At 48.6% G+C, this 16,948-nt stretch overlaps 1 protein-coding gene across 1 annotated transcript; it reads right to left on the minus strand.

Annotated features, from left to right (window-relative positions):
• Nucleotides 1-292: 292 nt before the first annotated feature.
• Nucleotides 293-12,140, minus strand: CCR7 (C-C motif chemokine receptor 7). The gene is made up of 3 exons (XM_019638486.1): nt 12,009-12,140; nt 5,335-5,384; nt 293-2,350 (listed from the first exon to the last, which is right to left on the minus strand). Exons 1-3 carry the CDS (start codon nt 12,016-12,018, stop codon nt 1,271-1,273), a joined length of 1,140 nt encoding a protein of 379 aa, XP_019494031.1. The 5' UTR covers nt 12,019-12,140; the 3' UTR covers nt 293-1,270.
• Nucleotides 12,141-16,948: the final 4,808 nt, after the last annotated feature.

Here is a 16,948-nt window from a genome sequence, read left to right on the forward strand (position 1 = left end):
AGCTCAGACCAGTGACCCTGGGTCACTGCTGACCACAAAGGCTTTGGTCCTGTCCCATGAGCTCTGGAAGGGTATTTGTAAGATGGACACCCTGCCCTTTCCCTCCTGCTACCTTTCAGCCTCTTGGGCCTGGGTCACTAGATGGGCTCAGAGTGTAGCTCAGTAGATCTCCTGGCTCTGAGCATCTCTGAGAAACGAAGACTGTGGGCGGTCGGAGAGGAGGAAAGTGCGGATAGTCACGTGGGGCGTGGGGGTTTGCACAACAAGAACACACTCATTTGCCATTTACCAAAAAAATTTTTCCTTTCTTTTAAAGTTGTTGTTTCCTCAAGGGAAAACTTTTATTTGTGTATGAGTAAAATGTGCTCTCTTAATGAACTGAAAGCAGAACAGGATGAAAAGTATTTTGTCCCTGTGACAAAGAACAAAGAAGCAGCTCGTTGGCCTTCAGCAGCCAGCGCTGTCACCCACACCCACGCCCCGGCCCCTACCCTTTCTCTCTCCCCTCGCCTCCATCCTAACAGAGCTGAGACCTGAGAAGGTCTGGCCACGCGTCATCCCCGCCCCAGAGCCCTGGCTGGAGACACGGCTTTGGCCGGCTGGAGGCAGCTGGCCTGGCCTGCAGGAAACACCACACCCCTCCCTGTGGAGAGCCTGGGAGGGCAACAGCCTGAGAAGGGGCAGCAGGCGAGGGGCAAGTATGTTTGTAGGGAGGTTGGAGGCTGCCATTTCTTGCTGGCTTGGATGACAGTGGAAAAAGAGAGAGGGAGGGAGGGATTCAGAGAGGTAGTTGACCTATTGGCATCCCCCTCTCCCTGCCAAGCCAAGAAGTCTCCCCACCACTTCTAGTCTTGGAGACAGAGCCTTGTTTTCTGGAAGACTTTGCCTCAGGTTCATTCAGAGGGCTCCCCAGGTCCTTCCACCCCCCTAGCTCTCACCAACGCCTATCCCTTTGATCCAGGAGGTGTGAACTTTCTCAACTTTCACTTTTGGTTTTTGGTTTGAGGGGACAACAGCCTTTGTGTTGGAGTGTTGCCCGATCTGGTAGCTATATCAGCCACATATCTTTGCAAACTTGGTTGAGGTAGCTAGGGTTGGGGTTCATCTGTCTTCTGTCATGCGGGTTTTCACCATGAGATAGGTCTTCAAACGGTCAGAAGAACTGCCTTTCCCTCAGCAGCTTTTGGGTTCTGAGTCATGTCATCTGCTCCCTGTCCCCGACCCGGGGACCCGGGGAGGGGGGGTCCCTCTAGTCCAGGCAGGAGAGCCTCTACGGGGAGAAGGTGGTGGTGGTCTCGGCCTCCATACTCATCGAGGTACGCCGGGTGTGTCGGCAAGACGACCACTGCCGGAGCCGCTCCTGGCTGAGGCAGCCCAAGTCCTTGAAGAGCTTGAAGAGGTCATTGCGAAACTTGACGCCGATGAAGGCGTACAAGAAAGGGTTGACACAGCAGCGAACGCAGGCCAGGCTGTAGGTGATGTCGTAGGCGATGTTGAGTTGCTTGCTGAGCTCACAGCTGCTGGTGGTGGTGATATTGAAGTTGGCCACCGTCTGGGCCAGGACCACCCCGTTGTAGGGCAGCTGGAAAGCTATGAAGACCACCACCACAGCGATGATCACCTTGATGGCCTTGTTACGTTCGAAGTTGCGCGCCTGGAGCAGGGTGCGGATGATGACAAGGTAGCAGAAGCTCATGGCCACCAGGGGGACGAGAAAGCCCACCACCATCTGGGCCACCTGGATGGTAATCAAGGCCTCCACGTGCTCAGTGATGAGGGAGCACCGCAACGCCTGCTCGCTGCTGCTCTTCTGGATGCCGCTGTACAGCAGCTCTGGGACGGAGAGCACGGCGGCCAGGATCCAGATGGCCACGCAGGAGAGCTTGCTGACGAAGAGGACGCGGGCGCGGTGGCGGTGGGCCGAGACGGCCTGGACGATGGCCACGTAGCGGTCAATGCTGATGCAAAGAAGCAGGAGCATGCCACTGAAGAAGCTCATCTTGTAGATGCCGAAGATGAGCTTGCACATGTGGATGCCGAAGACCCAGGACTTGGCCGCGCTGTACGCCCAGAAGGGAAGGGTCAGGAGGAAGAGGATGTCCGCCATGGCCAGGTTGAGCAGGTAGGTATCGGTCATGGTCTTGAGCCTCTTGAAATAGATGTAGGTCAGCACCACCAGCCCGTTGCCCAGCAGCCCCACGAAGCAGATGACCGAGTACATGATTGGGAGGAACCAGGCCTTAAAGTTCCGCACGTCCTTCTTGAAGCACACAGACTCGAACTGCGTATAGTCCACCGTGGTGTTGTCGCCGATGTAATCGTCCGTGACCTCATCTTGGCACAGGCACACCTGTGGGACGGGAACAGGGGGATGTGAGCCAGCTTAGCTAAGTGAGTCTAAATCTCGCTGCCCTGGGATTGCCCAGAGCAATGGTGTCAAATGGTGTGGTCCCCAAATGTGATCCCCATCATCAGCGTCATCAGCATCACCTGCAAATTCTTGGACCCCACCTGAGACCGGCTGTGCCAGAATCTCAGAGTAGGGCCCAGGAATCTGTTTTTCTAAACTTTCCAGGTGACTCTTTGGCTTGAAATCAGTGCTTCTCAAATTTTAACATGTATATGAGTTACCCGGGGATCTTGTTAAAGACGTCCATCCTGGGGTGGGGCCCGAGATGCTGCATGTCTAATAAGCAGCCAGGGTCCAAGTTTGCCAGCTCTGAGAGACTCAACCTTACAGGTGCCGACGGACTGAAAATAGTCTGGGCTTTGGGGTCAAATGAGCCTTGAGCTGGTAAACCACACTTCATCTCTCTGAGCCTCAGTTTTCTCATCGGTGAAATACAGATGAATGCTATCTCCTTCACATGGTTGTTGTGAGGGACCTAACCCAGGTTCTCGCACCAGTTCATCTCCACAGAGGTTTTATTTCTCTCGCTGGAAATTCCGGGAGAGTGGGAGTCTTTGTCTTTCTTCCTGAGCCTCCTTTAGAACTTGGTAGAAAGAGCTTTCTGGAAAGGAGGGCCAAGAAAAGACCTCAGCTTTTGAGGGAAAATCCACCTTGGAGTTAAGGTTGAGGAGGGCCTGGAGTGAGAAGGGAGGAAGTCAGAAACTCCATTAACCCTGGTTTGGGGCAAGCCACCGTGATCATGGGTGGTGAGCAATTAGAAGACTCTTATGGACCCCTGGGGCCCGTGGCACAGGGTCGGGCTCAGGCAATGCGTGCCCCGTGCATGCTATCGCAGGTGTGGATGACGGGGCCACGGGGCTGCCGCCTGCTCAGCCGTGACCCAGTCCTCTTGGAGGCCTGAAAGGAAGCACAGCTCTGTCTCCCACCCTCCCTCTGGGCTCCCACCCTCTCCTCCCACCTCTCTGCCTCTCTCTTCCTTGCAGTCTCTTCCGGCAGATCTCAATCAGCAGGCTCAGCTGCTCAGGGCTTTTTTTAGCCTGTATGCAGGGTAGGGTGAAGATTTAGGCGGCCTGCTGCGATTTTTATCAATGAAGGAGGGCACCCACGTTTCTTATGCTTCTATGCACCCCTATACAGCAATGGCTGCGCCCGTGCAAGGCTGGGAGCTGGGCTAGAAGCTGATGGTCTTTCCTCTGGGAAATGGGCTCTGGGTAGCTCAACATGATGGATTCTCGTACCATTGGGGAGCTGGAGGGACTGTAGAGATGCAGGGGGCGGGGGTGGGTGGTGGTGGCACTTGGATGAGTGACGTGACTCACTCAAGGTTACATAGCCAGAAACGGAGCCCAATCTCCCGACTTTCCTGTATCCTGTCTCTTTCTGACTTCCAAATTCTGGATTCATCACTGTCCTGCTTGGGGACAGGAGGAGGACAAAATAATGTCCAGGAGCCTTTTCTTTGGCATTACTCTCTCGAAAAGAAAAGTCAGTGGCAAGCCCTTTCTGCTCGTCTGGGCATGATTACAGCCTGGGGGGGGGTCCTGGAAGACTACCCATGGTAAGGTCCAAGGCCTTAAATCTGGGGTCCCTGGACTTAAGTGGGCTCTGGGCTTTCCGTACACCCAGCCTCTATGAATTGTGTTCCTCACCACCCCGTCCTGCCTTCTCTTTCCCCGCTTTACTACCCACCCTCCATGGGCCATCAGGCTCCAAGCCTCTGCAGCCCACAGCCTCACCACATCCTGTCCCGTCTGACCCACCTCTATCCCCCCAAGTAAAGAGACGAATGAGCCCTAGCTGTCCTTCATCCCCTCCCCAATCTTCCCAGTCTCCCCTGGTAGCAATATAGCTCCTCCCAAGTCCTGGAAACAGGGAAGAGAGAGGGGGAGGGAGCGGTGATGGGGAAGGGGGCCAGGCTGTGGGCTGCAACCCAAGCTCCGGGGGGCCTTTGGGATGGGGTTTTGGGAACAGTGCCCAGCTTGGGGCCTGCCTCTGGCCAGAGCTCCTGGAAAGCTGCCCCTCTGGCCTCCAGACCTGGGGAAGAGCCAAATCTGAAGCCATGCCTCTCCAGCTCTTGTCTCAGCCACCCCCGCCCCCTCCAAGAGAGCTCCCACCCCCAACAAATGGGGGAGAGTTGACTCCTTGAGTTACAGTTTTTTCTAACTGTGGCACTTGGTGGGGACAAGTTCTCTGTCTCCACTTCTGGGGTTGAGAAGCAAAGCCTTGTAAATTGGGGGGGTTTTGCTCCTGCAGAGTTCAGGCTCCTATACAGTATATGTGGCCCCCTGGGTCCTGGGCCCCATCCTTTCTCTGGCACCCAGTGGGGCTCAGATGGGTGTCTTTATTTCACAAAAGGGAACTGGACTTCTAGGGGAGCCTTTGGCTGGAGGTTGGGGAGGGAGGCAGCCTTGGGGTGATAGGATAGTAACCAGGTCACCACACCAAAGGTTCTTTTCTCAGCTCAGTAAAACATATGAGATTTTACACGTGTGGGTGCAACACCCACGTGCAACACCCAGTAACCTGACAGCTTTGGCTTTTCGAGGCTCCTCTCTCTCCAAGAGCTCAGCCGGAGTCCACGTTTCTATCTGTTGGATGGGGATACTGGAAGCGGGGTGGGGAAGGTGGTGGTTACTTATTTTCCCCTCATGTTTTAATTTAAATGGAATAAAGGAGGTTCAGAGAGCATCTGTCCTTGGCTTTCTAGGGTCACTCGGCAGGTGGAGAGGGACAACCATCAGCTAAATGAATGGCGAGTGGGTTAAATGTCTGGGTCTGTTTCCTTCCAGCAAATGCCCAGCTCTTGCACCAGAACCCTGGGCTTGGGAGGGGTGGGTTCAGGGACGGGGTGGCGTGTGTGTGTGTGTGTGTGTGTGTGTGTGTGTGTGTGTGTGTGTGTGTGTAGAGGAGGGATCAGACCTCACCTGGAAAATGACGAGGAGAGCTACCACCAGCACGCTTTTCATCGGCTTCCCTGCAGGAGACAAGGTGAGAAAGTTATTGCTTGGCAGGGACAGATCTTTGTTATTAAAGAAAGCCGCTGAGACGGGAGATGCTGTTGGGGACTTTCATCACAAGCTCCAGGAACTGTGTTTGCTGAAACAGAACATCAGAACCAGATTGTGCCTCGAAGCACCTGGCCGGCTGCCCGGCCTCGCTGCCCTCGCCTTCTCCTCCTCCTCCACTCCGAGGTCCCTGAAAGGAGCACATCAAGAGGCAGGCCAGCCTCCCCCTTCTCGGCTCTTCAGGGCCTCTTCTGGAGTTGAAAAGTCCATCCTGCCCAGACCAACCCTCAAGGCTGGGCTTCAACTGACCTTAACGCCTGGGTCTGAATGGCCCCCTCCCACTTTAGGTTATGCAGGAAGCAAGACCCTGAGGTGGTGGTGGTAGGGGTGTGTGTGTGTGTGTGGTGTGTGTGTGGTGTGTGTGTGTGTGTGTGTGTGTATGTGTGTGTGTGTATGTGTCATGCACTTCTCTGGTGCCAGAAGCCATTGGGGAGCATTTCTCCTGCGCACAGGAGGGTGGGCAGACACATATGAAGCCCTGAGCATCTCCTGAGGGAGGCTGGCTGAAGGAATAGGGTGGTTTCACAGGGTTGGGTAGAGGAGTGTTAACTGGCCTCTCAGAGATGGATGGGAGAGTGCTTCAGGGACCCATGGGGCTCCCCAATACCCCCTCATTCCACTGACATTGATCCAGGGCTGACTGATCTGGCCCACCCCGCCAGCTTGCCTTTTTTCCTCTTTACCCAGTGCAGGCCCAGAGTAGAGGAGGTGCCCAGGCATTGCATGCTGGTGAATGAATGAATGTCTGGCTTGCCCTTAGAGGGAGGAAGCACCAAGGTGGCCTGAGGGGCCCTGTCCTGTGGCAGTGTGGTGGGATGGAGACTATTCCCTGAGGTAAATACTTTTGTTTTTGTTTTATTTTTTTGCTTGACTGAAGTGTGTTTTCTCTTCTTCAAGTTGTTTCTAATCCAGGGCCTTAGGAGATGGGTGGAAGGGGAACATGAGGTCTGCTGTGGGAAAGGATCCTGCCCAGAGCAGGGGTCAGAGCCTGGAAGTCAGGAGGCTCCGCTTGGGTCTAAGCAGCGGGCCGAGATGCCAGGTTAGCAGGCCTGATGTGCTGCAGATGGAGGACGGGTACTTGGCTACTCAGCTCTGCTCTGTGGCTGAGCTGAGGGCTGGACCAGGAACTTATTTCTTCTGAGGGCTGAGCAGGGAGTTCACAGGGTAATTTATGTAGAAGTCTTATCTCACTTAACAGCCTGGGAGCACCCTGAGGAAAGGAGCTGTGCTTTCTTCATCTTTGTAGCCCCCTCCCCATCACCTGACCCTCAATTCCCAGCCGGGGTCTGGCCCACAGACGAAGAGAGTCTGTGATGCCACAAATGAATGCCAAGCCAAGACTTGCTGGCCCGTCGCACCTCCAGTCTCAGTAGGGACAGGGAAATGGTTGGGACCCTGCTTCAAGCACCTTCTGGAGGCTGGGACTCCCCGCTCAAGCAAGCAAAGTGTCCTGCTTCCCAAAAGGATGCCACACAGACCCAGTGAGCCTGTGTCCTTGACTACAGCACCACCTGCTGGAAATCTCCCTTCATGACACCCAAGTTGCTTTGCATGTTTTCCAAGGGGAGAGTGCCTGAGGAAAGGATTCTTTGCTTGTGGTTCCTGGGGAAAAGGAGGAAGGACATCAAGCCACATAAATAGGTAGGTATTTCTCACCGCCCTTCCCAAAAAAACAAGTTATACTGCACACTACTGCTAGACACATCTTCCTAAAGCAGCTGTTCTCAACCTTCCTAATGCCGCGACCCCTTAATACAGTTCATGTCGTGGTGACCCCCAACCATCAAATTATTTTCGTTGCTACTCTATAACTGTAATTTTGCTAGTGTTATGAATCGTAGTGTAAATATCTTTTTGTTTTCTTAGGTGACCCCTGTGAAAGGGTCGTTCGACCCCCAAAGGGGTCGCGACCCACAGGTTGAGAACCGCTGTGACCTAAAGCATAACTCGAGGCAAACCCCCTCTGCTCCCTCCTAAATCCTTACAACCCTAAGGAGGAAGTCCCTGATGTTTAGCACTGCAGTCAAGCCCTCTACTGTCTACTTGGACCTGTCTTCCTAGCTGTGTCTTCTATTTCTGGGGACAGGCACCCACTGTCCCATCATCCCCAGTTTGCGCCTGAGTATTTGCAGTTCTGGGAGGGAATGGATCCTTGTGCAACATCAGAGCTCACCCTCCCATCCCCCCTTCCTTGCTGAATTACCCTTTAAACCCCTGAGTTTGTGTCCACATGCCTACCCTTAACCACACTCTCATCAGGGTTCAACGCACTCACTGCCCATCCTCCACTGAGTCATCTTGATGTGAAGTGCTCGAGGTTTCTTTAACCGAAGATATCTTACGGTTACTCTAGAGAAAGCTTGCTCTGACTGTCAGCGAGAACTGAGAAACCTCAAAGTTTTGACAAGTTCCAACGAGCGAGCTATGAGGAGCAAGAACCGTGTTTCTATTTTACGCCATTAACCCCTTCTTCTGGGCCCTGTCCCATTTCTTTTGCCACTGGCTAGGGTAGGGGGTAGGGGGTAGGGGGTGGGAACTGGTGTGTGTGTGTGGGGGGGGTGTGGGGGGGTGATTTCACACTCCATGTGTGTTGGAGATGGTGAATGAGCAGGGATCTTGTAGGACCAGAATAGGATACTTTTAAGAAAGTTAACTAAATGGGAACTTAGGGGAACTCTAGAGTGTGGCAGAGGGGGCCTTGTTGGTGGCCATGAGTCAGATCATTTCTGTCTGTTACAAAGTCATAAAGCAACTGCTTTGGGCAGCAGCTTGGGTGGGACCAGTGAAGTTGGGAATCTCAGGGGTTGAGGAGTGGTTGACGTATATGCTGGGCATTTTCTGAGTTCTTGAGTTTTTAGTAAGGATCATAATGAAAAGAAAATTCCCTCGAACTCCAACCTGAGCTCCCAGCAAGAGAAACTTCCTTCTTGTCTGGGAGGAGGGGATTGCTGGCTGGCTGCTCCCCCAAACCCCAAACTTCCATCCCCACATTTTCCGGGTTCTTCAGGCCACCCAGGGGATCATGGCTGCCCTTCGACTGGCCACAAAAGCCACCTCAAACTTTTTCTTCTCTGGAATTCCTCGCTTGCCAACTCAATTTTTCTCTTTTTGGGGGAGGGGAGAGGGTGAGGAAAGAAGCAAGGACATGGTAGGAAACTGGAGAGAAGGTGAGAGGCCTGGGGATGCCCTTTTAGACAACAGGCAGGGATGGATGAGAGCTGGTTGAATCTTGCGGTCACTATGATATCAACTGCTTGATCTAGTGATAGAATTCGTAGTTACTGAGCTCTCACTAAGTACCAAAACATTTCCATGTATGATCATCTTCACAAAAGCCTTATGAGATAGGTACTGCTATCATTCCCCATTTAGCAATGAGGAAAAAATAGTACCTTTCCCAGGGTCACCACTGGCTAGCAGTGGAACTGGGCTTTGAACCAGTCCGATTCCAGAAACTGTACTCATAACCGCTCTTCTGTGCTGCCTCTTAGTTGTTATGTATATCTCCCTCATACCATCCTGTGAGCTACCCCTGGTGATTCTCATTCTATCTTCCAGAAAATAGAGGCCCAGAGAGGTTAAGTCACTTGCCTGGGGTCACACAGCTGCTAAGAGATGGTTGTGAGATTTGAACACAACTCTCACTACTGTGTAACATTACATTTCCGATGAGCCTGCTGTGTAGAGGGACCCTCATGGAGCATGAAGGGAATCCTCACTCCCCCACACCCCGCTGGTCACCCAGTTCAGTTGCTTCTCTCTCCCAACATCTCAGAGCTGGTCCCACCTCTGCCCTGACATAAGGCTTTGCTGCCACTGAACTCCTTCCAAAACACAAATCTCATCCTTTAACTCAATTAATTGAAAAAGAAAAATCTTCTTTACATCCCCCCTCAACTTGCTTCTTTCTTATCGCTATTAACTTTTGCCAGAGCTGACCATCTGGGAACCTGCAGGCTGAGCCCTCTAGGATACTTGCTTGGCTGCATGGAGTTTACAAAAAGTTGCGTTTGGATGCCTTTAAGTGGGGCATGCACCCTCAGATTCACTCTGCTTCCCTCCACTTACTCCATCTTATGCCCGTTCTTGCATTTACCTTGTTGACCTCTGATGGCAATTGAGTCTTCTATCCCTGTCCCATCCTGGGCCCCCTTGTCTGGTAGAGAACTTCTACACACCCTTCAAAACCCAACCTAAATGCTCTCCTGACTCATGTTCACTATTTCTTCCCTTGAGCTTTACAAGCACCTTGCCTGTTACCTCATTAGTACTGTGTCTCTCACTCTGTCATAGTGGTGTATTGACACAAATGTGCTTTCTCCCCACCAGAGTGGTCAGGCCTGAATTCCCCAATCAATGATAGTTCACTGAAAGAAAGTCCAAGCAAAAAGGAGAGATTTTTCCAACAGCTCCCCCAGCCCACAACATTCCACTTCTCCCCAGCCAAGCTCCCAGAAGACCAGGAGGGACTGGCCCTAAACTCCTTCAGCATCCCCCACTGCCCCCGCCCCCATTCCTGGCCAAACTGTGGCAGGTTTAGTTTCCTCTGCTTTGAAGAATTCTAACTGAGGTCTTAGGCCCATTTCTTAAAAGTGGAAGAGGCACCTCGGGGCTTCCCATTCAAATCGTGAAAAAGACCAGCTCAGCCCTGGTTTGGCATTTTCATTTTGTGTAACAGAAACTCTGCCCCCTCACCCACCCCTTGCTCCCTGCTGGGCAGATGAAGAGAAAAACAGAGACTGTTCTGAGCAAAAGCTTCTCAGTGGGTTTCCCTCCTACCGGTATTTTTTGGTATTTTTTGGTATTTCGTGCTTGGCCGTTGGGGCTCTCTTGAGTAGAGTGAAGCAGCAAGAACATCTTTTTCTCCAGGACCAGAGGTTGCCGTCCCTCCCCACATCACAACCCATGGGTCTAGCACCCCCAAACCTAGGTCTGGGGGAGGACCCTCAGTAGTGTACTGGAGCTGGCTCTAACAGGCTCATTAGCCAGTGATGTAACCTCTCTCCAACTCTGTGTTCCGTTATTTCATGGCTTGAAATAGGCTGGAGGCTTGACATCAGCCATGGTGAGGGAGTTTACACTATGGAAATTGGCAAGCACTACAGATCAGGGCCGTTGTTCACCCCAGGGAGCCAGGTTTCCAGCATTACCAGCGCACCGCTGGGACACTGCTTGGTTCCCTTCACAAAGGTCAGTCGGGAGCAGGGTCTCTAGTGGATGACGTCTGCATTCTGTGCCTGTGGTGGCTGGGGTGGGTTTAGAGGGTAGGCTGCTGGGAGGAGAGTAGTTGGAAGAGATTTTAAAAAACTAAAATCAGCTCAGAGTTCTTGATGCCATTCATTCATTTCACAAATGTCTTCTGCTCACACCCCCAAAGCACCTGGGATTCAGAGAGGTAAGAATCACACCTGCCTTCCAGGAGTTGTCAGTGGGTGGGGTGGCTACTTAACCCTTTCATAGTTGTTTGCTGGGTCCACCAGGATTCTGGATGGGTGGGAAAGACAGAAATGCTGTCAAGAGGCTGTGGTGTAGTGTGGTGGGGAGGGGTGTGAGGACAGCAGAGAGTGCAAATGGAAGCTTCACTTTCTAAAGCCACCATTGCGGCTTTGAGGCCGCCGCAGTGCTTGTTTGCTGGTGAGAGTGAGCCGTCCAGGGAACCTGGCCGTCATAGCCTCTGCCAGGTCTGACTCCACAGCTGATATTTATAAAGGGGGTATCTGGGGCTGGACGAACCCCTCAGAACTCCCTCGGGGCTTCCCTGGTACACCTTCTCGTTAAGACTGAGGTTAGACCAGAGGTTGGTTTTGTTTTGGTTCTTTTTTAAAGAGAAGAGTCATTCACCTGGGTAGAAGTGCATAAGTGAGGCAGGGGGCTGTGCTGCAGGCCCTGGCTGTGACCTCTCCAAGCTGAATGCCCCTTGCTGTCCCATTTCATGTTATTCACCCAGGCTTTCACCTGCAAGAAGCAATGGCAGAGCCAGTGCCATGGGTAGCCGAGACACAACCCGGCTTGCGTTGCATTGCCTAGTACTATTTGTACCATGCAGTCACCTTGAACTTGCTCCTCCTCCTAACCACAAGAGAACAAAGATTCAAATCCCTATTAGCAGAGGAGAAAGGTGGGAATTGGAGGAGGAGTGGAAAATTCGGAGCCCTCTGAGCATTTCTCCCTGATGAAACAGGTCCTGAGAGCCTCACCCATCACCCCAAGCTGAGAGGGAGAATAGGTGCTGTCCAGATCACCACTATCCCCTGCCCTGCTGCCTTCTTTAGTACCTACTGTTCTAGAAGACACGACCTTGACCCCTTTGTCCTGGTACCAGCGATTACCCCCTTGCCCGGGTCTGAAAGATGCACCCTTCATGCCTGGAAGAACAGGGTGACATTTCTCTGGGAGCAGCCACCGATCCCCACCCACAGAACCAGACTTCTCCGGTAGGCTCCCCCATGCCTTCCACTCCCATTCCACAAAGTCAGTCTGGGTGTCCAAGTGACCCCATTACTCTTCTTTCTCGCAGAGGAAGGCTCACTCACCCAAGTCCATGACACTCTCTGGGCAGCTGAAACCACACAGGAAGGCTGCGCTGGGGCTTGAGCTCCCCAGTGTGGGGAGGAAGTGGTATGAGCCCCTTTTAAGTTGTGAGTTCTTCGTTCTTCGCTGCCCCTCCCACTCTTGCTCCTCCCTCTTCACACAGGAGCCTTCTGCGTCTTCTGGGACCAAGGGGTGTAATAAGGTAACAGAGTGATGACCCACTCGCTGGTCATAGGATTATGAATCATCAGGTCATTTATATTAAAAAAAAAACCCCCAAAGCAGCCTCAAAGAGTGAGGAAGATGGGCCCACCCCAAGGCAGGGGAATAGGGGCCCTTCGTTGGTTCAACAAATGTTTATAGCCTGAATGCCATGTGCGGGGGAGTCCGGAGTGAAAGCTGTGAGAGCTGTACCCCATCCTTCCCTTGCCCTGCTCTGTGTCACAGGGGACTACATTTCCCAAACTACTTTGCCCTCTGGCTTCTGGGTAGGTTTGGCCAATGGGAGGCACTGACAAGATAATGGAAGGTAGAAGTGATACACCATAACTATCCTCTTTTCTTTTCTTCTTTTGTCTTCTCTTTGCTTTTTCTCTTTTCCTTTTTGTTTCCTTTCCCTCCCCTCCTCTTCCATCTTCTTTTTTTTTAATGACAGATTTGTGAAGATATAATTCATGTGTAAAATTTTCCCTTTTTAGAAAAAGATTTTTAATTAAAATATAGCTAACATACAATAATATATTATAGTTTCAGGTGTACATCATAGTTATTCAACATTTATAGACCTAAAGAAGTAATCACCTAAGTCCAGCAATCTGATAAAATTCACCCTTTTAAAGTATAACAGTTTTTGTATACTCACAGAGTTGTGCAACCATCACCACAGTCAATTTTAGAGCATTTTGTATCACTTCTCCCTTGAAGCCCCCCATACTCATTAGCAATGACTCCCCATCTCCCCTCTGATCCCGCCCCCAGCCCCTGGTAACCAAGAATCTACTCTAAGTCTCACAAATCTACTTTATCTAGACATTTCACATAAGTAGAATTATATAATACGTGTCCTTTGTGTCTGACTTCTTTCACTGTGCATAATATTTTCAAGGTTCATCCATGTTATAGCATGTATCATTTCCTCGTTCCTTTTAATGGCCCGATAATATTCCATTGTATGAATATACCACATTTTGTTTATTCATCATCAGTTGGTCATTTGGGTTGTTTGCACTCTTTGGCTATAATGAATAATGCTGTTACGAACATTTATGTGCAAGTTTTTGTGTGGACACATGCTCTTATTTCTTTTGGGTATATCCCTGCTGGTGGAATTGCTGGGTCCTGTGGTAACTACATGTTTAACATTTTGAGGCGCTGTTAAACTGTCTTTCAAAGTGGCTTCCCATTTTACATGCCCGTCAGCAATGTGTGAAGCTTCCACATCGTTCACAAACTTTGTTATTGTCTGTTTTTTTTATTCTGGCCATCCTAGCGGGTATGAGGGGGTATCTCCCTGTGTTTTTGATTTGCATCATCCTGATGATTAATGATGTTGAACACCTTTTCATGTGCTTATTGGCCATTCTCTTTGGAGAAACGTCTATTTAAATCCTTTGCCTGTTTTTAAATTGGGTTGGTTATGTATGTATGTATGTATCTATCTATCTATCTATCTTATGGGGAAGCACCTAGGTATGTTGTGAGGCAGAAAGAGCAAGGGGAATGCATGGACAAAAGGCTTTATTGTGGATTTCAAGAAAAGGAATGGATGAGGCAGGGAGAATGGGCTGATTAGGTTTGGGGTTGGCTACTTTGAATAATTTTATCAGGCTCTAGGGTGTAGGACTGCCCCTAGTTGTCTGATGCCTGGCCTTGGGGAGATTAGGGCAGAGAAGTATTGTCTCCTGGCATGTAAAAGCCAGATAGAGGAGGTAGTTCAGAGTATAGGCTCTGGATTGGTTGGTTTGCATGGGTGTGTATGAAGGCAAACCATGCACTGTCTTTAAGAATTAACTAGCCCTGGGAAGGGCAGTCTCTAGGATTAGCAAGGCCCCAAGATGTCAAACCATTATAACATACAGAAAACAAAACAATACAAAACAAAACAAAACATGATTAATACAGAGCTGTCGTCCACAACACAGTATATGCATTGAACCAATAGTTGATATGCTATACCTCAACAGTTAGAATTCAAATGTTCAGGTACCAAGGATTGACCCCTCTCAATCATACTCAATGACCCTAGTGGGATTTGTGCTGCACCAGACTTGGGGTCCTCTTCTCAGGGTCTGGGGAAATATTCCCACTAGAAAAGCCTTTACTAAAGGTTCCACTGAACCTGCATCTGTAAATGTTACCTATCACTAGTGAAATAGAAGGCAAAGGAAAGAGCTACCATACTGATGGGAGCAATTATCATTGATTATTATGAGGAACCTGGGTTGCTGATGTAGAGTGCAGGCAGCAGGGAGGAGTACGACCGGAGCTTGAGATTTTACTGGGGCATCTCTTGGTGCTCTGATGCCTGGTGGTAGGGTATACAGGTTGCAATCATGGCCTGACAAAGGCAAGGCAATCAAGGGCTCAGATCCCTCAGGGATGAGGGCCTGGGTTGGGTTATTGTTTTATATTGTTGAGTTGTAAGAGTTCTTTATATATTCTGGATACTAGCCCTTTATCAGGGATATGATTTGTAAATATTTTCTCCCATTCTATGGATTATCTTTTCACTTTCTTGGTGGTGTCCTTTGAAGCACAAAACTTTAAATGTTAAGGTCCAATTAATTTATTTTTCTCTTGTCATTTGTGCTTTTGGTATCATATCTAATAAATAATTGCCTAATTCAAGTTCACAAAGGTTTATTTCTATGTTTTCTTCTAAGAGTTTTACAGTTTTGGCTCTGACATTTAACTCTGATCCATTTTGAATTAATTTGTGTATGTTACGTTTCCTTCTATTTCTAGTTTGTTAAATGATTTTTCTGTGTCCATTGAGATGACCTTGGTTTTTGTCCTTTATTCTAATAAATATGTTGTATTACATAGATTAATTTTGTATGTGGAACAAACTTTGAATTTCTGGTCATGGTCTATAATCTTATATATATATATATATATATATGCATACACATATGTTGCTGGATTTGGTGTATTAATATTTTGTTGAGGATTTTTACATCTATATTTATAAGTAATATTGGTCTATTGTTTTATTTTCTTGTGATGTATTTGCTTTGGTATCAGGGTAAGTCTAGTTGAAGGTTTGTCAGTTTTGCTGATCTTTTCAATTATAAACTTTTGGTTTTATTGATTTTCTCTACTTTTCACTACTCTTTATTTCATCTATTTCCATTCTAGTTTTCACTATTTCCTTTTTGCTGCTTGATTTAGGTTTAGTTTGCTTTTTCTGATTTCTTAAGTTCAGCGATTCTCAACCTTCCTAATGCCGTGACCCCTTAATGCAGTTCCTCATGTTGTGGTGACCCCCAACCATCAAATTATTTTCATTACTACTCTATAACTCTAATTTTGCTAGTGTTATGAATCGTAATGTAAATATCTTTTTGTTTTCCGATGGTCTTAGGCAACCCCTGTGAAAAGGTCATTCGACCTCCAAAGGGGTCACGACCCACAGGTTGAGAACCACTGCTTAAGTTGAAAGATTAGTTCTTTATTTGAGATCTTTCTTCTTTTTTTGCTAATAGAGGCATTTATAGCTATATATTTCTCTCTAAGCACTACTTTAGCTGCATCTCATAGTTTTTGGTATGTTGTATTTTCATTTTCATTCATCTCAATGTATTTTCTAATTTCCCCTGTGAGTTCTCTTTGACCCATTGATTATTTAGGAGTGTGCTTGTTTAATTTCCACGTATCTGTAAATTTTTCAAATTTCCTTCTGTTACTGATTGTGGTTGAAGAATGTACTTGGTATGATCTCAATTCTTCTAAATTTATTGAGATTTGTTTTATGTCCTAACTCATAAAACAAAGGTCTAGCCTGGAGAATGTTCCATGTGCACCTGATAAGAATGTGTATTCTGCTGTTGTTGGGTGAAATATTCTATATATATATCTATTAGGTTCAGTTGATTCATAATCAAGTGTTCTATTTCCTTGTTGCTCTATTTCCCTAGTTGTATCTATTATTGAAGGTATTGAAGTCTGACTATGATTGTTAAATTGTGTATTTATTTCTCTTATTTTTCCCTTCAATTCTGTCAATGTTTGCTTTGTGTATTTTTGGGCTCTGTTGTTTAGGTGCTTATATGCTTATTTGTCATGTCTCCTTGATGGATTGACCCTTTTATCATTATAAATGTCCTTTATTTCTATAAAGAATTTTGTCTTAAAGTTTATTTTGTCTGGTACTAGTACAGTCTTTTTAACTCTTTTTTGGGCACTGTTTGCATGGTATATGTATTTCCATCACTAGGATGTTTGTTTCCTCTCCCTGCTTCCAGGGGCATACCCAGCCAGCACCTGATGAATGACCCCACCTTGACTCCAGATCCTGCCCTAGTTTCTGGGCCCTGGTAATGCCACCTTCTCCCAGTGTCCCTCCAGCTCTAGGATGATGGCAACTTCCTGCTGTCATTAATCTCTAGGTGGCCTCACCATTCCTTGTTTGACTTCTTAGCTCTTCCATCATCGGTAAAACTGGCTCTCTTATTAAATTCCTTATGTTTGAAATACATAGAGCAGGTCTTGTTTGCTTCAACCCGGACTGATACAAGGTGATTCCTGTCCCCAAGGAGTTTAAGGTATAGAAGAAGTTAAGGATAGAGTACACCCTTGTTGTTTACATAACAACTAAGACCAAGCATGAGATGAGACTATGCTTAAAACAAAGGAAGAAAAGCCAAGATTGCATAGGACTGGAAGGGAGATAGACAAGTAGATAGAATAGCTTCTCTTCTCCCCCGAGTTATGAAGAACATTC

Source organism: Hipposideros armiger, unplaced genomic scaffold, assembly GCF_001890085.2.
Source record: "Hipposideros armiger isolate ML-2016 unplaced genomic scaffold, ASM189008v1 scaffold_40, whole genome shotgun sequence".
NCBI lineage: Eukaryota > Metazoa > Chordata > Mammalia > Chiroptera > Hipposideridae > Hipposideros > Hipposideros armiger.